Source organism: Lynx canadensis, chromosome E3 (assembly GCF_007474595.2).
Source record: "Lynx canadensis isolate LIC74 chromosome E3, mLynCan4.pri.v2, whole genome shotgun sequence".
NCBI lineage: Eukaryota > Metazoa > Chordata > Mammalia > Carnivora > Felidae > Lynx > Lynx canadensis.
In genome coordinates, this window is record NC_044318.1 from 3,562,120 (window position 1) to 3,583,878 (window position 21,759).

General features: G+C 49.5%; 1 protein-coding gene across 3 annotated transcripts in view; it reads right to left on the bottom strand.

The window, feature by feature from the left end:
* The window catches only part of LOC115503724 (CREB binding protein), a 128,092-nt gene extending 110,653 nt beyond the window's left edge, over nt 1-17,439 (bottom strand). For all 3 annotated transcript variants that reach the window (XM_030300056.1, XM_030300057.1, XM_030300055.1), the window contains exon 1: nt 17,181-17,439. In XM_030300056.1, coding sequence (XP_030155916.1) covers nt 17,181-17,265 — 85 coding nt within the window. In that variant the 5' untranslated portion in view covers nt 17,266-17,439. The remainder of the gene's footprint in view (nt 1-17,180) is intronic.
* Nucleotides 17,440-21,759: the final 4,320 nt, after the last annotated feature.

A 21,759-nucleotide genomic window follows, 5' to 3' on the forward strand; every position in this document is an offset into this window, starting at 1 on the left:
ATAGTACCTCGAGGTCTTGATTCAGGCCCGTATCTGTCACTTCCTCCTCCTACACCTCCTTACTATTTCCTTAGCTCTAAAATGGAAAAGAAAACGGCACTTCCCTCTAGGATCATTGATGAAAGGATTAAATCGTACAATGCGGATACAGCCCTTAGCCTGACAGGCAATAAGGGTCCCATCAATATTAGTCACTGTCTGTCAGGGCACCATCTTCTGAGGTCGCTGTGAGGACTAAAAGACACATGCACATCAAGGACCTGGCACCCCATGTCCGGCACAGGGTTCGTGCTCAACAACAGTCCCCTCTCTATGGTAAAGCCCTAACAATGTGTGACAATTCTAGGAGAATTAAAGCTTACTCTGCTTTGAAAATTCATGGGATTGCGTGGATAATGGGACAACTCTTCAACGACGCAGAATTAAAACATTTTTAAAGGAAAAAGAAAGAACACCGTTTTATTAGCATTTAGACCATTACAAATAATTTTTATGTAGGCATTTAAAGACATTCCCGAAAGACATTTTTTTTTTTTTTGGTACAATGACTATTAGGAAATAATTAAAGTAAATTCCTTCTAAAATCTTCAGTGATTCAAGCTTTTTATGCAGATACACCACCCACTAATTAGCACAGAATAATGAGGTTTTTACTTCATTCTCAACAGTGATCTTGTATTGAACAAAAAAGTGCTTCCCCTCCTCGGAATCACTATCTGCTCACGAGCCAGAGCAGACTTGGCTGGGGAATCTGCCTCCTCCCGGCCTCCCTATGGTGGGGCCGTGTCCTCGCTCTCGAGACTTCGCTCCATTCAGGGCTAACGGGGCTTATTTGAGACTCAAATAAAAGTCAGCCCCCCCAAAGGATTATAATGTAACTGAGGGAGACAGGCCATGGACACCAAGTCACAAAGGCAAACTGTTAACACACAAATATCAGATATTACAAGCAAGTGGAGTAAGGGAATGAACGGAAGCAAGAAAGTCTTCAAATGAGAGGCCAACTCTGAGCAGATCTTTAGAAGGAAAAGATGTTGAGACAGGGACACTGGAAATGGGGAGGGGTGGAAGCAGGGAGCTGAGCAGACAGAACAAGCTAGCCACTCTGCTTGCGGTGAGTTTCAACTCCAACATGGCAGGAGTCCCTCTGCAGGTGTGTGCAGTGATGCAGGAGGGAGGGACCCACTAGAAGGCTCTAATGAAGAATGTCTTTCTGGGGAAGATCCACCACTAATGTGCATTTAAATAATTGCTCATCAGGGACACCTGGGTAGCTCAGTCGGTTTAGCAACTGACTTTGGCTCAGGTCATGATCTCACAGTTTGTGAGCTGAAGCCTGGCATTGGGCTCTGTGCTGACGGCTCAGAGCCTGGAGCCTGCTTCAGATTCTGTGTCTCCCTCTCTCTCTGCCCCTCTCTTGCTCACACTCTGTGTCTCTCAAAAATAAATAAACATTAAAAAAATAATAATCACTCATCAGACACAGCAGAGCATAGGACAAAAAATAAAACCCAAATTCTATTCTCTAGTATAAGTCTCATGTTAAGAGTTATAATACAATTTAATTTATTAAACCCAAATTTATAGCTAACTTATGGGACAAATATTCATGTTACCAAAGGATCCACCCAGGGAGACTCTTTTACATGGAAACCTACCCAGTAAGTACTTTTAAATATTTAAATACCATGAACTATACCATCTGAAGCAAGGGGAAGGAAACCAGGGTACTGCAGTAGATAAAACTAACGGAAATAAAAGTACAGCACCTTACAAACTACGGTGTAAATCAGAGGGGACACACCTGCTTTATTCATACACTTTTTCAAGAGTAAGTCTACCCAAGAAAGGTAGAGTCTGATGTACACAATTTACTATTAAAATCTGAGCATTTTCTCTTTTCATTCACAAATGCATTTCGTGGTTACTTTGCTTCAAGTATCAAGAAATCTTGTTTCAGGGCGCCTGGGGGGCTCAGTCGGTTGAGCGTCCGACTTCGGCTCAGGTCTTGACCTCACGGTTCTTGAGTTCAGCCCCGCGTCGGGCTCTGGGCTGATGGCTCGGAGCCTGGAGCCTGCTTCCCATTCTGTGTCTCCCTCTCTCTCTGCCCCTCCCCCGCTCACGCTCTCTCTTTCAAAAATAAACATTAAAAAAAAATCTTGTTTCACCAAATGTTTGCTGTTTACCTTCCCCTTAAAGAACCCAAGACAGTCCTGACTGAAAGTCCTGTCACGCTGGACCTCAATCACCAGAGTCCTGGAATGGCAGCCGGCCTCCTGGCCTCGCTAGATGAGCTTTCCAAGCTTACAAGCTCCAAGTGCTGTGCCCAGAGGGCTAGGACAATTTAAGTTTCCTAAACGTGGTTTACGTGCTGACCCCCTGAAGGGAAGAGATTTTAAGCCTTCCTAAGACAAAGGCGGGACAGAAGATGCTGTCACAGCAGCGAACCACCACTGGACCAACCGTAACTCACTCAGCAGATTCTCAACTGTAACCAGATGGTCTGGAGCAGAGGGAGCAGAAAGAGGTTCACTGTTCTCCACCACCACGGCTGAGGAGCACCCAGAGCCAGGGGGGCAGGGGGGCTTAGCCAGCTGCCTATCCGCTCTGCAACTCAATTAATAATCGGGGGGGGGGGGGGAGCCGCCTGGGTGGCTCGTGTGAATGTCTGACTCAATTTCAGCTCAGGTCATGATCACAGGGTCATGGGATCGAGCCCTGTGTCAGGCTCCGTGCTGACCATGGAGCCTGCTTAAGATATTCTCCCTCTCTCCCTCTCTCTCTCCCTCCCTCCCTCCCTCCCCCCCCTTTCTACCCCCACCCCTCATCCCTCTCTCCAACTCACGCTGTTTCTAAAAAAGAGAAAAAAAGAAAAGTCCTGGAAGAGGAGGAATGTAGGGTGCTGTGCTAGCATCCAACATCTGCAGAAGCAAGCCTAGACTGCAGGTGCCAAGCTGCCTCAGACTATCTGGCTACAGCATGAGTAACAAGCAAGGGACATCGGAGACCAGTCCTCTGGCCCAAATGCTGGGAGATATAGCTGGCAGGCAGCAACACCAAGACAGGAGAAAGGGGGAAAGACCGCTGTCTGGACTTGGAGGTGTCAGCGTACAGGATATAAAAGTGTGTGGGCCTAGGAGAGCCCGTAACAGGAAATGAATACACGAAGTCCAAAAAGTACACCAACATCCAGACAACTGATTATCATTCAGCACCACAAGACAAGACATAGAGGAACCTTAAATGTGTCTTACTAAGTAGAAGGAGCCAATCTGAAAAGGCAACATACTACATGGTACCAACTGTAGGTCATTCTGGAAAAGGCAAAACTAATGGACACAATAAAAAGGTCAGTAGTTGGGGGGGGGGGGTGAACAAGTGGAGCCGGCGGGGGATGGGGGCGGTTTAGGGCAGTGAAAATACTCTGTATGATATTATAATGATGAAAACATGTCAATTAAGCATCCAACTTTGGCTCAGGTCATGATCTCCCGATTCACGGGTTCAAGCCCGGCGTGGGCTGTGCTGACAGCTCAGATTCCATGTCTCCTTCTCTCTCTGCCCTTCCCCTAGTCACACTCTCAAAAATAAATAAACATTAAAAAAATTTAATACAAAGTTTAAAAAAATGAAAAATAAAAAAAAAAAAAGAATGCACAACACCAAGAGTGAACCCTTGAGTAAAGTGATTATGAGCGTCCGAGTAGGTTTATCAACTGTAACAAACACGCGCTAAGGGGGGGGGCCGATAAGGGGGAGGCTGTGCGTGTGGGGGCAGGGCATATATGGGAAATCTTTGTACCCTCTCCTCAATTTTGCTGTGAACCTGAAACAGCTCTAAAAAAAAGTCTTAAAGGGAAAAAACACACACACGATAAAATTATAGCTAAATCCCAAGCGACTGAGAAATACAAAATCATGGAGAATCACCAGCTAAAGAATTACCTGAGTGTCCATCAACTAGACAATATTAATAAGTAACAGAGACAAAATATCCAGTGATGTCTACAATGGATCTGAGTGTGCTGCTTTTCAAGCTTTAAGAATCCACCAACATACAAGCCCTTGAAGGACAATTTGATGATACGATCAAAATTACAATGCATACTCCTTTTAACTATTAATTCCTTTTTAGGAATCTGTTCTATAGACATACACAAAACCGCAGGGCTGTTCATTAAAGCACTGTTTGAGAGGAAACAAGACTGGAAATAACCTAAGTGTCCATCTGGGGGGAGCAGATGAAATCAGTTATGGCCCATCTCATATAATGGATACTATGTAAAGGGATAAGGAAGCTCTTCACGGGCTGCTATCTGCAGGTCTGCAACAATGTGAACAGTTCGTTTCCTTACTGTAAGGTAAGGTAAGAAGGAAAGGCAGAAAGGGGGCAAAGGAACTAAGAACAGTGTCTGCCTGAAGAGAGAAACCGTGGAGGAGAGCACAAGCTACTCGCAGCGGTTACCTGCAACACTAGGTAGAGGGAGGGAGGCTTTCACTCTACAGCCTGCGTGTCCTCTCATTTTTGAACCACGCGAAGGAACTATTCGTTTAAGTAATTAAAGAAATTGATTTTTTTTTTGTCGGGCAGCCCCTGGGGTGTCCAGGCCCTGGTGATTAGCTCAAGCCCAGATGATAACACCTGGAACACTTCCAGTTGGGAGCGTCTGCAGTTTGAAGATGAAACCTGAAATGGGTTCAGTATTAGTGTAAAATAGTTTTAGTGTTCACATGAGCTTAAAAGACAAAAGAAAAAGCACTTTAAAGAGGGACTTTCCAAAAACTACTTTTTTTTCCTAAAGGAACGTGGCGATCTACATATAACATTTTGTAGCCAACATAATGGTAAGATAGATGTTGCTCACGCTGGGAAAGCTGACATTATTTTAAAATAGTCAAAGAAACATCAGGTGGCTGTCAGGTCCTGCAGCTTCTAGCACATCTGTGAAGAAACCTCTACTTGAAAGATTCTCTTAAAAATCAGAGCTTGTGACAAAGGAAGGGATGACTGGACATCACTCTAAACACGATCACATTTTCCTGTCTCTGGATGGCGCCTCTAAGTTAGTCTGCACTTGCTCAAGTCATTTGTGCTACAGGTCCAAAGATTTGTAACAGAATTAACCAAATCTCCACTTCTCACCATTTGATAGATTCTCCTAACCACAAATACTAAAGATGTTTTGCTTTGGATGTGATTTACTCTTTCACTAGTTTTGTGATGCAAGTATTATATTTCTGGATTTTTTTTTTTTCAGCATCAAGAAGACTATGAAGTGCAAAGCAGAGAACCCCCCCCCCCCAAACTATCTTCAGTCCCCCATCCCCAAGAAAAACAATTTCTAGAGATTTCCTTCTGGAAGTCTAAGTACACACACTTTTTACTCCTAAAAAGGATCTAATTATTATGTATGTTTTCCATCCTTTCTTATTTAATAACTCTCAGACTTCTCTTCCTTTTGAAGGGAAGATCACTTTCCCTTCCCCAAACCAGCAACAGCAGGCAACTCAGCCGCCCTCCTCCTGAAGGACCTTTCGGTCACCTTAGTGATTTGCGATCTCTAGGTTGATTAACTAAACTAATGAAGAGACCTGGAGTGAACGTGAATATTCTTAGAAGTCCTACCAAACAAGAGACTGATTTTTTACTGTATCCTCTTGGTGTACAAACAGGTTGTTAAGCTAGAGACACATGTATATCATCAACTAATAAGGCAGGTAATCAAAACCACAGGTTTCAGGAATCCTTTCCAGAAACTGACTAACTATAAACCAGGTGTGAACTGGCTGCATGATGGGATGTGCAACATGACAACAGTAACAGACTCTCCGACAGTCTTCAGGTGACATGAAATTCATTTTTACTAACGTTTTTACTAAACCTTAGTTAAACTAAAGTTTTTACTTTAACTGAAGTTTAAACTTCAATTCTCAGTTATGGTATATAAACTCTAAAATCATTTTATGTTAAGTACAGCACCAAAATATTTTACCATAAAAAAAAAAAAAAGGATTTTTAGAATGAAGCCTGCTCTTCAAGTATCAGTACTGCCAAGAGCTCTGAGACATTGATCAGTCTGGGGCCACCTACAGTGGAGCATCATGTGAGCTGTGCCACATACAGGAACAAGCAAGAGAGAGCACCTGTACAGTATGCTCTAGAATGGCCCAGAAGGTTGGGGATTCCGAAGGCAGGAGAGGGAGGCCTTCCCCAAACCTTCTTCTGTGCCATTTCCAAGTTTGGGCTCTATGAATATGTTACCCACACTCTCAAAAACAGTTTTTTAAAAAACTTTTTCAAGAAAATTATGTTTGTGCAAAAATCTCCTAACAAATTAAGTACACGAATTGTGATTCGTGGGGCTTCTCCTCTCACAAACCCGGCTTGTGGGGAGGGAAGACAGCTGTCAGCTCTCCTGCAGATAGGAACCTGGATGAAAAAATACACCCTGGGACAAGCTGATCTAGATTTCTGAGAAGCAATCACAGTAGCTTCCTCCAACTACCCTGGACGCAATGGGTTTCTAAAAGTTTGTCTTGTTTTCAAACCCTAAAAGGATGATCTGGACTCCCTGGTCTGGCACCAGGAGCTGTCTACACCCTTACCTTGCCTTCAGGTGCCCAGACCGACGCCCCCACCCCCAAGGTGGTCCTTCCTCTGAGCAGTTTCCCTGACCGCCCGTCCCCGGAGCCCCGCATCCTCCCAGCGCTGATCAGACTGTGTGATCAGACAGGCACCCGTGGGCCGCTGGACCACCTGCCCGCACCACCACTCCTCTGGCCCAGGGGACGGAACCATGGTTCTGCGGGAGCACCACAGACGAGCGGTATCCCACACATAATAAGCACCTATCTCTGGTCCGAATTACCTAAGCATTTAAATCTCTGAGTAAAAGGATGAGGTGGGACAGCAGAGCCTGGCCCGGGCCCACCCAACACCCGGCGCAGGGCCACCCCAGCAGTCTCCGCCTCTCAGAAGCAAGACCGCATGGCCTCTACATGGTAGCCCAGTGAGTATACACCAAAGATAAAACCGGCTTTTGCAAAAACTGTTGTTACACACTCAGGAGTTTGGAACATGCTTCCAGACCTTCACAATGGCTACTTATGCTGTTCCCTACACCCGGAACGGTACTCCCCACCCCCATCTCCTACTCATCTTCAGGTCTCCATGCTAACGTCACTTCCCCCAGAAGGCCTTCCAAGACCTCTCGGGAAGAGACCGTCCTGTGCCTGCATCGTGCAAGGGACCATCACCTCCCCTCCTAGGTACTCAGTCACACCTGACTACAGCAGCCTCCCACGAAGGCAGACACTGGACTTGGACTCGTGTCACAGTTTCTCTAGGACTGGCGCCACAGTGCAGTAAGTATTTTCTAAAGGAGAAAAAAATCCTAAATCTAAAACAACAAATATTTTTCAAAGCGTCTTTAAAAACTGGTCCCTTTGAAGGATGGTCATAAATACCTTCAAGAAAACCATGAACAAACGAGAGAAGTATGTGTCCTCAGGGCTGTGCTGTACAACACAGCAGCCAGGAGCCACAGGCGGCTGTGTACATTTACATTAATTAAAATTAAATTTGAAATTTAGCTCCTGAATCACATTAGTAACAATTTACTCAACAGCCACAAGCTGCCAGGGACTCCGGCACTGGGCCGTGTGGCTACAGAACGTGTGTGTCATCATCACAGATAAAGTTCTACCGGACGGTCCGTAGAGGCTATCATGAGAACACTGGCATTTCAAACAGAGGGAATGGCCAAATCTACTCTCTTACTGTTGGGAAGAGATCAGTTTTTCCTTACACTTTCAAAGACTGAGAAAGTCACCAGTGCAAGCGGAAATAGCCAACTATCTCCCAATAATTCAAATGACTCTCTCACAGATTTTTAAAGAGAAGTTCAACCCTGGGCAGACTGTGCTCTTCAAAAAAACCCAATCCCACTATGAGTAAGAGGCATAACGACAACAGCACAGAAAATCTATCAGTACTTCATTACTTTGTGTCATTTTCAATGAAAGTTATTTAGTAAATAAAAGGTGAGTAAGATTTAACGTAAAGGCACAAATTCAGAGGAAAAGCTCTTTGTCCACCATGGGGCAATTTTTAGTGGCCAAACCCACAAAGCACCACACCCAAAATACCTAGGAGAATGGCAAATAGTACACTCCACTGAAACAATTTCCTATGATAGAATCTGTAGGAGAGAAAATCCCCACAATACAGCAAAAAGCTGAATCTGTTCCTTTCCAGACCAGAGGGAGCCGACCCAGTGGGGAGATTAAACTTCACCGACATCCTTCCCACCAATCAACCTGACTAAACTGCATAGTGATCCCAAGGCCATTTTCTCCCCTAACTCTGTTTTCTGAAAAAGAAAGATTGTTTTTACGATTCCTCCATACTTGCTTTTCCTTTTTCGCTAAGTCCTAACCTAAATCAAGTCCTTGTTCTGAAACAATACTAGAAAAACAATTCCGTTTCCACTTCAATTTTCCAATACAGAATAGTTTTTAACTTCAAACACAGACTGAGCAAAGTGTGTCAAACTATCACCTGGTCTGTAGGATTCCCAAACCCCAGCCTCTAATTCATTCTTTTGCAAGACTGCCAGATCCCACTCACACCAGCCCTGGTGGGGGAGAGAAATGGGGGGGGAGGGCGGCACTTTCCCATTTATTCGGCAAGAAATTTCACGGATCCGGTTCTGGGTCAGACTGCTCACCTGTATCATCCCAATGCCCACCGGCTCAAGGAGAAGGGTATGTCTAACGGTTTCCCACACAGTTAAACACCAGTAACGGCTGCGGCAACCTGCTAGACACCAGGAACCACAGTCGCCCAGTATACAAAACTGATCAAAGTGAAAAAGGAAAAAAACTCTAGGGGGGAAAAAATCCCTCTTACAGGTGAGACCCCCAACCCACACCCACCCCCCGAGCTCAAATGTAAAGTCACAAGCCCAAGTTGCAGAGCTGATAAGCCGAGAGCTGAGACTCTGTCCACACTGAGCGAGGCCCGGGTGCCTTCCTTACTACCATGCTGCCCGCCTCCCCAGTATAAAAAGCTCTGACATTTCCTTCAACTCTGAGTCATGGTTAGAAGGTTCTACTTTTAATCAGGTGACAAATACTCAAAATATTTTAATCCAAAGGAACTGGGTCAAGCTTTTATAGTCCATAATTGTCAAAGCAAACCCTAATTATTTAACAGATTTCTATAGTTCCGAATGTCATCATTCAGTTTGTAATCAAATATCAAATACTCCTTTATTGAAATATTGCACAAGTCTCTCATAACATATAGTTTTTTTTTTCTGGTTATTTCATCGGTTATTCGAACTACAAAGTGAAAATATGTCTAAGTGGTACCGCTTTGATTTTAAAAAATCCAAAATATTTGGGGGGTAGTGCAGAGGGAAGCCTTTGAATTATAAAAAGAATCTGCTTTACAAGAGAATCGTACAATGCCACTGAACAGCTTACAACTATTAAGGACCTACTACTGTACCCAATAAGGCACAGGTGTATCAGAAAGACTGGCAAGTTAAGAGATTTTCAAACAGCAGCAGACGGGACACCTAAGAACAGGAAAGTCAAATAAAATCAGGTGAAATTTTTTCACCATTAGATTTTACTACTGTTAGCGACGGTTCCAGTAAACATTCCTGTGATTGATTAATGGAAATGAAACACGGGGGAAACTGTCACACGGGATGAAATTCCTGTCTGTCCAACGGGAAGGTTTAAAAAAAAAAAAAAAGGAATCCAACTTTTATTTTTTTTAATTTTTTTTTTTCAACGTTTTTTATTTATTTTTGGGACAGAGAGAGACAGAGCATGAACGGGGGAGGGGCAGAGAGAGAGGGAGACACAGAATCGGAAACAGGCTCCAGGCTCTGAGCCATCAGCCCAGAGCCCGACGCGGGGCTCGAACTCACGTACCGCGAGATCGTGACCTGGCTGAAGTCGGACGCTTAACCGACTGCGCCACCCAGGCGCCCCGGAATCCAACTTTTAGACACAGAGCTCAGAGACAGCCCTGCTTCCCCAATTTAGAACCGGACACACCCTGAAGGCAGTTCTTCAGAGGCAGCAACAGTCACCCCTTACACTGTCTAAAATCCTGGGGGAAAAGGAGCCGCCTCCGCTTCGGTGCGTGCCTTCCGTGCGCCAGCTCCCGTGTCTGAAGAGACTCGTGGCTGGTCAAGTCCAAGCCGAGCTGGGCAACCTCTGCTCCGCTCCCACGGGCCCACACGCCGGCACGGTCAGGCGCTCCCGACAGCGGACCCCAGCCCCCACGGCAAGTCGACTGGCAAAAGCCCCTCAAAGGGAGGGCACTGACCGCCCCAAGGGCTTAGATTTCCCTGTCGGTGATGTGCTGCGATATGAGACTATTCCCAAAAGCCAAGTTTAAGACTGAGCTGGGCAAGTGTGGCGTCCCTTCCCCAGTCAAGGCAGGCCACAGATGACCACGCCAGCCCTGAGGAGCCCGCCCAGCAAGCGTGGGATGGCATTTCTAAGGCGGGATGCACCCCCAGGCGCAAAGGCCTGAGCGCGGGCTGGGGAACAGCAGGCACACATGCTGAAGACCAGAGCGCGTGGCCCAGAGTTTGAGAGCTTGCAAGAGGCCGTCTGGGACAAGCAGAGGACTTCAGTGAGCGCCACGGGCCGCGGATCATACCCAGAGGCCATGCACGATGACACTCACGGAGACAAAACTGCTCCGAGTGGCCAAAGAGCTTTTCCCAACATGACAGAAGGCAAGGACACCGGCGGGCTTCCCCAGCGGCCCGGTTCTCCGCTCTGGCTCCGTAGGGGAGGCCCGGGAGGCACCAGACTATGGCGAGCGGAGGGCCCACCAGGCTACTCCTGGTGTGTGCTTCCCTTGGCCAAGCTCCTCACCGGTCCCCAGGATGTGGCTCAGGTGCCCCCCCATCTAGACATCAGCCATGGGCTTCTGCACACAGCGGCGTTCAGCGAAGAACAGGTGAACACATAAAGCCCTCTTCAGATTGCCCGGACTCATGTATTTTGGCAGGTGATGGCATTTTGTATTCTTTTCTCGAGTTTTGCCTCCAAGTCTTAATTTGCTGACAGTTCTAAGCTACTCAGAGCCATCGATGAGAATCCTTTGTATACTGCTACTACCTAGTGGTACCGCCGACTCAACTGTTGTTACATACACAGTAAAGAAACAATCACATATTCATTTGCTGCTCAAAATAGGCTTCAAACGAGTTAAGAATTTTCAAAACACATCACACTGCCTAAGTTTTTGCAATTTTAAAATTTCTTGGTCCTCCTGTTTCTATTAAAAATATATATATAATTGGGGGCTCCTTGGGGCGCCTGGGTGGCGCAGTCGGTTAAGCGTCCGACTTCAGCCAGGTCACGATCTCGCGGTCCGTGAGTTCGAGCCCCGCGTCAGGCTCTGGGCTGATGGCTCGGAGCCTGGAGCCTGTTTCCGATTCTGTGCCTCCCTCTCTCTCTGCCCCTCCCCCCGTTCATGCTCTGTCTCTCTCTGTCCCAAAAATAAATAAACGTTGAAAAAAAAAAAAAAATTTAATTGGGGGCTCCTGGGTGGCTCAGTGGGTTGAGCATCCAACTTTGGCTCAGGTCATGATCTCACGGTTCATGAGTTTAGGCCCCGCGTCGGGTTTGCTGTCAGCCTTCAGCACAGAGCCTGCTTTGCATCCTCTGTCCCCCCCACCCCCCACCTCTCCCCGACCTCATGCTCTCTCAAAAACTAAATAAAACATTTTTAAAAATTATATATACATATATATATATGTACATATACACACATATACATGCACACACGCACACACACACAAACGGGCGCCTGGGTGGCTCAGTCGGTCAAGTGTCCGACTTCAGCTGAGGTCATGATCATGTGGTCCATGGGTTCAAGCCCCTGCATCAGGTTTTGTGCTGACAGTTAAGAGACTGGAGTCTGCTTCAGATTCTGTACCTCCCTCTCTCTCTCTGCCCCTCCCCTGCTTGTACTCTCTCTCTGAAAAATAAATGTTAAAAAACTAAAAAATATATATACACATGTATTTATCATATACATGTGTATATATGTATATACATATCACGTACATCATATACATGTATATACATGTATATGTATATACATATCATGTACATGTATATACATATCACGTACATGTATGTATATGTATATACATGTATACATATGTATGTACGTGTGTATACATGTATGTGTGTGTGTATATATACATATATATATATATAAATAATTAAAGATGGAAACAAAAAACAACAGTCTTGACTACAGAATTCTCTCCTATATCCTGAGCGTGTTACACAAGAGATCTGCCTGCTCGTGAGCCTGCAAGGATGCATGCATGTGGCTACTGTGACTTCCAGATCCGTTGACAAACAGGCTGCTGGTCCAATGACAGGAGCACTTTCAGTTAGCCAGGACTACAGGGCACACCCACTTTTCAGAAGAGAAAATCGAGGATCTTCAGAGCATTAATCCCGCATTCCATCAGTGTCCCACACTGTGACCCCAAGGGCCAAATCCCTGGCACTAACAAAAGTTACTAGTTTTACTGGCACAAAGCCACATCCACATGTGTACATACTGTCCGGGGCGGTTTTCATGCTGAAATGGCAGTGTCGAGTAGTTATCACAGAGACCATGTCATGCAAAGCCAAAAATATGACCTCTGGCCCTTTACACAGTGTCTGTCGATCCCTGTATTCCATAAGAAAGGCTTCGGAACCGTGCAAACTACAGACCCGCTCTCCAAGACTCAGAGCCCGGCAGCAGCTAAGGCTCTGGAAAGGTCTGCAGTAAAGCTCCTCAGCTATTCCGGGTCTCCTATGAGCACAAAACCTTTTTAGAGAAACACTTCTCTGCATGCCTTCTAGTTTCTTGGAATACACTCGAAACGCTGGCTTCGACGGAAGATCGAAGAGGTGGTGTCCCCACTGTCATCCAAGAACCAAAGTGGCTTAAAGCAAGTTCTGCTAATCTTGAACAGCTCACAATAAGGTACATTTCATCCTAACCAGGAAAGGCATACTTTGGCAAAATCGTTTTTAACTCTTTAGTTCTCAAACACACAAAGTAAAAATACAAAGTCAGCACTTACGCAGCCCCCAGTGATCACATACTGTCATATGGCCACAGTGGCTACAAGTTAGAAGTCGTAAAAATAGCCTCCAACGGAGCCCCCGTCCCTGTACAAGTCTCTGTCCCTTGTTTCCATGAGGTTTAAGAGTTGGAGGCTCACGCTCAAATGTCAAGCAGGAGTGATTCTCCGCTGTCCCAGTGGGCTGTACTGGGAGGCACCCCTGTCATCGTGCTTATGATGTACTTACCCGTCATCATCCCTGAGCAACTCCGACGGTGCACCGTTCTGGCCCCTCGGTTATCCAAAAGCCCCTACTTTTCTAACATGTGTACAAGTAAACGAAGTCGAAGCCTCCACAAAAGCTTACGCTTCCTATTTAGCCAGAACTCAACCAGAGGGGAGAGGGAGCACCTGCCGGGCTACCCTGTTGGGAAGAACACACCCTGCGCCACCTCCCCCTCCAAGAGCTGGTGACGGCCTTCCCCCAAAGATTCACCGCATCTGCTGGAGTTGCGCTACTCAATCCTGCCACGTACCGCAAACTCCTGAATCCACGATCGAGCGAATGTCATGTTTATGGATGCAGATGTACAAAATGAATGGACACAACCGTGCACTTGAATCAGCCAGGTTTGGTCCTGGTTTCGCCCTTTGTGTCGTGGCTTGGGCAGATCACCTCGCTCAGGTCTGGTTCCTTACCCAGAAGCGGCAGGAAGAGCATCTTCCCGTCCTGCCTCACGGGATGCGGCGAGGACCATGGTGAGGTGGGGGAAGAAGGACACTGGAAGCAAAGCACTACACATACGTGAAAGATCATCATTTTGTTGTACAAGGTACTTTGGCTGGTGACTGTATTTACCCCAAACTTTTTTTAAATACGATTTCCTGTTGCATTTAAAGGGATTCACATCATAAAGTGTAATACAACTCCTTAGGAACACTTCCACAGCACAGGATGAAACAGATCTGTGTTCAATTTTCCGAAGACAGACTTAAAAAACTTTCAACTCACTAGTCTATTTGTCGTGTGTAAATCTGGCTTCAATAAAGCTGACCAAAAAAAAAAAAGTCTACTGCTTGCCTGGATATCTATTTCTCCTTCGCTGTTAAATCACGAATCCCTGCTGTTGAAACACACTAATATGCTGTTCTAATCAGGACGTATTAAATAAAGACGTTTCAAAACACCCAGCTAACTACACACTGGAAACACACAGACCTACCTCTTAACGATGGGCGCCAAGTAAAGGAAGACTACATTTGTGCGAAAGCGTTGAAGGCATCGGCGTAAAACAGGAAAATGCTACGACATCTCATAACATTAAACCCAGTGCTGCTCCGGCGCTGAGGTTTGGGGGAGGCCAGCAGCACTCTTTTTCCTACTTCCACTTGCTACCTTCCTTTGGGGCACCGTCTCCAGTCCCAGATCACCTCGGCATACCCTCCGCAGGAGCCTTCCCTGACCTCCTCAGCCTTCAGAGACCCCTCCTACCTGTCATCAGAGGCAACGACATTGAGCAGAGATGCCACCTTACCTCACTGGCATGTTTTACGCACCCCCACGTCCTCCCCGCTAGACTGCAAGCGCCCTGCAGGGAGCACCTGGCTGGTAAGCTCCCCAGGCCGGACCCCACAGACACATACCGCATCGTGGCAGTCCAAATCACTCTCATGCCACCGAGGCCTCCTCCTGCTGCTGCTCCTAACCCCTCAGTGCCCCCCAAGCACAGAGCTCCCCTCACTCACATTTTACGCAGACACAGGAAACACACCTTGCTCCGCCTGGCCCAACTTTCTCCTGGGAACCTCAAAAACACATCCCATCACTAAGACGAGGCTGAGTCTCTTCCTACTGTCCCATCTAACCCAATGCCTTTACTCCTTTGATGGTACATAATGAAATTCCTTTGGTCCTTTATTTGCTTAATATATATCCTTAAGATGTCTGTCTCAGACTAGTAGTTATGGGAGACAAGGCTGTACCTCGTTTAATGTACTCGGTGATGATCCCTTCCTTGGCCCCACGCTAACAGACTCTTGCACGATGTGACGTGATGAATGTATGACCAAGGGGACTCGACATCAAGTATGATTATGAACTTTATTCTTAAATGATTTACATTAGAGCTATCAAAAACTTTTTTTATTCCACATTTGGAAAACAGCAAGCCCTCATGCCTTAGGAGGATCAAAACTGGAAAGGAAGGGGGGGCGGGGAAGCGGCCTAGAGGGAAAAATCCTTCCCGATAAACTTTGTGATTAGCAACACATCAAGCAAGTAGGTGACCATCCGAGAGCAGAACTAGCCAAAAAGGCCATTCTTTGGGTTCCATCTTGGAAACCGCTAAATGCATACAGTTGGACAAGCCTTTCTGTGAAGTCCTGTTAGTAATTTATCCCTCCATAAAAAAACGAAATCTGCAATAACCTCATTCAACAATAGGAAAACTGCAAAGCCATTCAAAAAGTTACCAGTTTCAGAAGGCAAGCTTCAAAGCTGAACTTGCCTGGCATAATCTATCTTTCATACAGTTAAAGACTTTTCACTAAAACATAGCAAGATTAAAAAAGCAAAATCTGTTCTGCAGTAAAAGGTTGTTTCCACATTTCTTACTTCAGAGAAGTTGATGTGACAAAGTAACTCTTTGTCAACTCTTTACCAATTAATAAAAAAGTATTATTAGTGACTTTCCGGTCCCAAGAAACTTATCTACTCCCCCTGCCAGCTCCATCATTTAAGAAATTTCATTTAAACTAGGCAAGAATCTCCTTACAGCAGATTTTTTTTTTTTATCATTTCTCTCACTCCTACAGTAATATTCTAGGAACTGTACTAAAACTGAAGCCACAAAATTCAAGTTTTGTTTCAACAGAAGAGACTTTTTAGACCATTAGCAGAAATACGCCGGTGGCCACAGAAATGTTTGCACAAGTGGAGCAGCTGTGTCTACGGCAAAACCGAAGGCATTGCTGCAGCAATATAATTCAATTTGGATCCATTCATTATAAACTGATTTTCAGATGCTGCTACTGCGAGACCCTACTGGAGAAACGCAGGCTGCGCTGGAGACAGAATTGTTCGCAGCGGCGCGCAAGTTTTTACTGCAAAGGAGAGGCTCTGAAAGAGGAAATCCAACTCGATCATAACGCTACCATGAACCATCCCAGAAGAGCCCAGAATTGTTAAATGAAGAGAAATTAAAATACTTCTCTTGGGCGACTGATGGGATTACCTCAGAAAGTTTTCAGGGATGCTGTTGCAAGGAATGTTTTATTGAACCTCCTGCCAAAAAATTTTTTTTCTGGAAAAACTGCAATTCCGACATTCCTTAACAGAATTTTTTTATACATCTACACTGTAAAAGCCACACGGGCTCAAGTGGAGATTGCAGCCCAAGACGATCTGCTATTTAACTTTCTTTTCAGGTTACACCTCTGAAATTAAACACACCACAGCAACTTTGAGGACGTCCCGCTACCGATGTTCGGGGTGGGGAAAACGTTACGACTTACACGATCAAACAACGAGAGTTTTCAAGGTAACTGCTAAACAATGTCTTCCCAAGGAGCACATTCCAAGAAACTTCGAAGTCGTAACTCCCGGGCTGGCTGCTGCTACGACAGCGCTGCGCACTGTGCTACTAGCTCAGAAAACACTTTGGGTGCCCCCCCCCCCTGTGTTGCACTTTTTCCTTCCCTAACCAAGAAACGTACCCTCTTGCTGTCATCCCTCCAGGCAGCCCCGCGTGAGCCGACGCACGGAGGCACGGGGAGGCGCGTGGAACCCCCACGAAGACCACCAGCACGCTCCACTTTACTTTTCCTCCGCCCAAGTACCGCTCGCTTTCGGCGCGCGGGGGGCCTCCCCAACTCCGGGCCGGCCGGGAGCGCCGGGACAGGGCCGGCCCGCTCGGGCCCCGGCGCAGTCCGGCGACAAACTTCCCCCTCGGCCGGCCCGCCGGGGTCCCGGGAGGCGGCCGCGCCGGCCTGCGCCTCCGGGAGGGTCTCCCGGCCGCTCACCTGCGGGTGGGGTCCCCGCCCCCCGTCCGCCCCCCCCCCCCTCACCTGTGCTGTCATTCGCCGAGAAGCCGGGCGAGCTGAGTTTGGCTCGTTTGGGGTTGGGCGGTCCGTCCAGCAAGTTCTCGGCCATTTTCACCTGCTCGCGGAAACAGCCCCGAGCGCGGGCGGCCGGGCCGGCAAGGGCTCCCGGGCAGGGGGGTGGGCGCCGGCCCCGGCCGGCTGCGAGGGGAGAGGAGCGAGCGCGAGCCGCGAGCCGCGAGCGAGCGCCGAGGGAGAGGGAGGGCGCAGGCCGGGTGGGGGAGGCGGCGGCCAAATCTCAGCCACAGCAACAGCGCCCCGCAGCGCTCACCGCCCGCCCCCGGCCGCCGCCGCCGCCGCCGCCGCCGCCGGCCGCGGCCCCCTCATCCCCTGCCCGCCTCCCGAGCGCGACACTCCGCGGCGGGGGCGCCCCGGCGGCCCGGCCGCCCCCCCGGGCCCGGCTGGCAGCGACGGCGCCCGGCCGGGCGGCTCAGGCAGTCCCCGGGAACATGGTGCCGCCGCCGCCGCCGCCGCGCCGCCGCCTCGCTCCCCCCCCCCCGCGCCCCACTTAATTAATTCGCTCGCGGCCCGACGACCGGGGGGCTCCGGGCTCCGCTACCCGCCCGCGGCCCGCCGCCGCCGCCGCCGCCGTGAGGAAAAACAATGCGCGAAGCGGGGCCGCCGCCGCCGCCGCCGCCGCGGCCCCCCCACCCCCCGTTCCGCCGCCGCCGCCGCCGCTGCCGCCGCCGCCGCCGCCGCCGCCGCCGCCGCGGCTCCGGGAGGCCGAGCCGAGAGGGGAGCGGGGCCGCCGGAGCGGGCGCCGAGGGCCGGGCGGAGCGGGCCGGCCGGGCGGAGCGGGGTGCGCGGGCGGTTGTGGGGCCCGGGACCGGCGGGGCCGAGTAGATCGCGCTCGAAGCCCCGGTCGGGTCCGCGACAAGATGGCGGCTGTTGATTCCTCAATTAAAAAAAAAAGAAAGTTTTTTTTCTTCTCTTTCCAGAGCCTGAACGGGGAGGGGGAGGGGGCGGGGCACGCTGGTGCGTCACCCCCCCGCGGCGTCACCACGCACGGCCCCCGCCCCGCCCCCTCCACCTGCGCCGTCCGCGGCGGAAAGAGCCGAGCGCGCTCGGGCGGAAGGGGCCGAAGGCGCGGCCGGCGTGCGTGGGGCTGCGAGGCTGCCCGGGCGGCGGAGCTGCCGCGCCTGTGGGACTCCCGGCGCCCGGCGCGGCCGCCACTTTTGTTCTGTTTGCCACTGGGCGGCGAGGGCCTGGGCTGCGGCCTGGCCGCGAGCCGGGACCCTGGGTGTGGAGTCGGCGCCGGGCCGGGCCCGCCCGTCCCGCCGGTCCCGCCGGGCGACTCTGCCCGGTCCCGGCTCCTGCCCGCGACTCTCCCCCAGTGACCAGGCCTGAATACTTCCCCTCGCCGGATGCCAGCGATGCGTCGGAGTCCCTGCAGGTTACAGACCGCCCGCGAGTGTGTGCAGATGGGGAAACTGAGGCAGGAAGTGGCAGGGTCGGGACTCGAACCCTCTCCCGCCAAGTGAAGTGAGGGGGATGCGAGACTCCCTGATGCGACGGGGCTCCCAGGTGCGACACCCTCCTCTGCCCCGGAGGCAGTGAACGCTGCCTCCCGGGCTGGGGCGCGTTCCGCCTGCTCTCAGGCCTGGAAGGCCTCTTGCATCAGGGCTTGGGGCCTCGGCGTCTGGGGAGCGCCCCCGCCGCGCCCACCACCTGGCACCCCGCAGGGGCTCGGGAAAGGTGTGCGGTCCCGGGGACACCGGCCCGGGGGGCCACTCCCTGCCGGACGGTTCCACAGAACGCTAAGGTGATCACATCGGTGCCTTATCTGCTCCTCAAAACTTGCCCGAGCTTCATCCCCAAGTCCTTATCTGAAAGGGATCACCAGCAGCCCGGGTTCCTAACCAGGAAACCTGTGAGTCAGCGCAGACTCCTCCCTCCCTCTCCACGCAGCCGTTCTCCCCACGTCCTTTACCTGCTCCTCCCCATCCCGCTGCCCCAGAGTCGTCCTACATCGCACCTAAGTGTCCCTTGCGCTCCACACTTCAACCCACGCAGCACCGGAGCTAACTTCGGGGAAAAAGGGGGAAAGAACTCTGTTTAAAGCAAATAGCTCCTACACACAGAGCCGAAAAGAAAGACTGTACCTATGTGGTCTGTAAAGCAGACCAAAGCATGCATAGTTGTTTGGAATACGGTATATATACATGTGTATATACCAAAAGGATTGTTCTCGAGTGTCAAGACTGAGTGATCTTTCTTCTTTGCTTGTATTGTTCAAAATTTTCAGCTACCCTCACCTCTCCCCCGCACATCTGTCCGTTCCACTTTCCATCCCTCGCCCCCATCACCCACTCCCTCGTACCCACTCGTCCACTAGGAAGTTCCCATAACTCAGGCCTTTTCATACTCTTGCAAACGCCGTTCCCTGTGCTGAGAATATGTATGCTGGCAAACTCCAACTCATCCTCCAGGACCCTCTTCAAATGTCACCTCCCTTAGGAAGCCCTCCTAGCCCACTTGAGGGCTCCCATGGCATTTCTGGGCATACTGTCTTTTTTTTTTTCATCCATTCATGTTTTTATTTCCATCAAATATCCCTTGGGAGTCTCCTCAGGGCATTGCCACTGTGCTAATCTCTTGGGTAAAGAATAAAGAAGTTCCTGTATATTCAAGGAGACCAAATAGCAAGCCCTGAAAATCATAAGCAAGTATTCAAGAAGTCAGTTTGCAGAGTAAGGCAGGAAATGTATCAAGTCATAAGGTAACACAGGGCTGCAGCATCCTGTATCTGAATGTGCCACGAGCGTCCCTCTTCCCACAAGTCTGTGGGTCCCCTGAGGGCAGGGGCCATGTGTTAGTCATAGTACAGTGCCCTGCAAGAAGGAGGTTTGTAAAATTGGATGAACAAATGAATGAATGAGCGCTGTCAGGTTCCTCTGAGTCCTAGAGGCCTCCAGGCCACTAAAAAGGATGGGCTCGACCTGAGGCAGTCCGGGCCACTCCATGGAGGGCATAATGTGTCAGGTCACCACGAGGCCTCAGCCAGGGCCTGCCTTGGGTCAGTCGGGACACCACCCAGCCCTCTGAATCCCTCGGTAAATGGTTTACATGATAGTGGGCACGTGAGCTTGTGCGGTCGCCCCACCAGTGGGCAGCCATGGCATGGGTCATGCCCTATTTTACAGAGAGGGAAATTGAGGGCACCCAGTCCTGACGACCCAGGGGTAAGTGACCAGGACATGTCAGGGCCAGGCCTGAAACGTAAGTCTTCAAACTGCACACCCTCCTCTCTTTTTGCCTCCCCCTGCTCAACCCTAAAACGTACCTGTTCTGCTGCCCATTTTTCTAGTTCACTTGTATAATTTTGATCAGTTCCTCTGGTATTTCCTGATACCTGTTTTTTTCTTTCCTTTCTATTTCTTCTCCCCTTGGTCTGACTCTGGTCCAGGAACACTGTGCTCAGACATCGATGGGGGAATAGCAAGGAAGGAAGTATGGTTCCTGCCTGCACACTCTTAGCTGGGATCAAGGTCATTGCAGATGAAAGGGACACAACGCTGTTAAGTGCCTTCTGTATGCCAGCCACTCGGCCCCACACTGCACTCAGGTCGGCACTTCCCACAATCCTGGAAGGGTCTATACCATGTCCTTGTTTTAGAGGCGAAGAAATAAGGCCCAGCGGAGGGCCGGTCGCCCAGCCACAAAGGGGCTCAACTGGTTTGCAAACCGAAAGCTGCCTGCTCTTTCCAGCAAACTCACCCTCTCCGGTTTGAGGCCAAACGACCATGGAATCCCTGTTTCCAGAATGCTTAAGGGCTGAAAGAACAAGGTGGGGAGGGGCTAAAACTAGAACGAGGGAAGATTTCTGGGGAAGAGTTCCTTCGAATCCATCAACTGATGAGTGGATCAACATAACGTGTTAGTCCACACAGTGGCATATTATTCAGTCGTGAAAGGAATGAGGCACAGATACATACCTCGGCATGGATGTCCCTGGAAAATATTACGCTCGGTGAAAGAAGACAGTCATCAAAGACCACGTATTGTCTGATTCCGTTTGTATAAAACGTCCAGAACAAGGCAAATGCAGAGACGGAAAGTGCATCGGTGGCTGCTGGGAAGAGGAGGAGGTGGTGAATGGCAGCCAGAGGTCATGGGGTTTCTGTTTGGTGTGATGAAAATGTTTTAAACTTGATGGTGATGGTGGTCGCCCCACTCTGAACATACTAAGAACCATGGAAACCTGCACTCAGAATGGGCGAACTGTGTGGCCTGGGAATTGTATGTCAGTCCGGCTGGATTTTAACGTGTTGACTTGGAAGGAAGGAAGACGGACCAGGAACGATGGAGGGAGGGAGGCACCCCCAGCAGAAGGAAAGAAGGCAGGGGTCCAGCTGGGAGAACACAAAGGGATCTGCTTTGCGGTGCCAAGAGGAAGGGTCAGGGATGGGGGGGCGGGCAGTGATGTGACTGGCATTTCCTACCTGGGGGCTGAGGGCTGAACCGGCAGGCAGAAAACAGGGACCAACATCCACAGATGGAACAGAAAAGAGGAAATTGAGGAGGGAGAGACCTCCCCACTGACTCA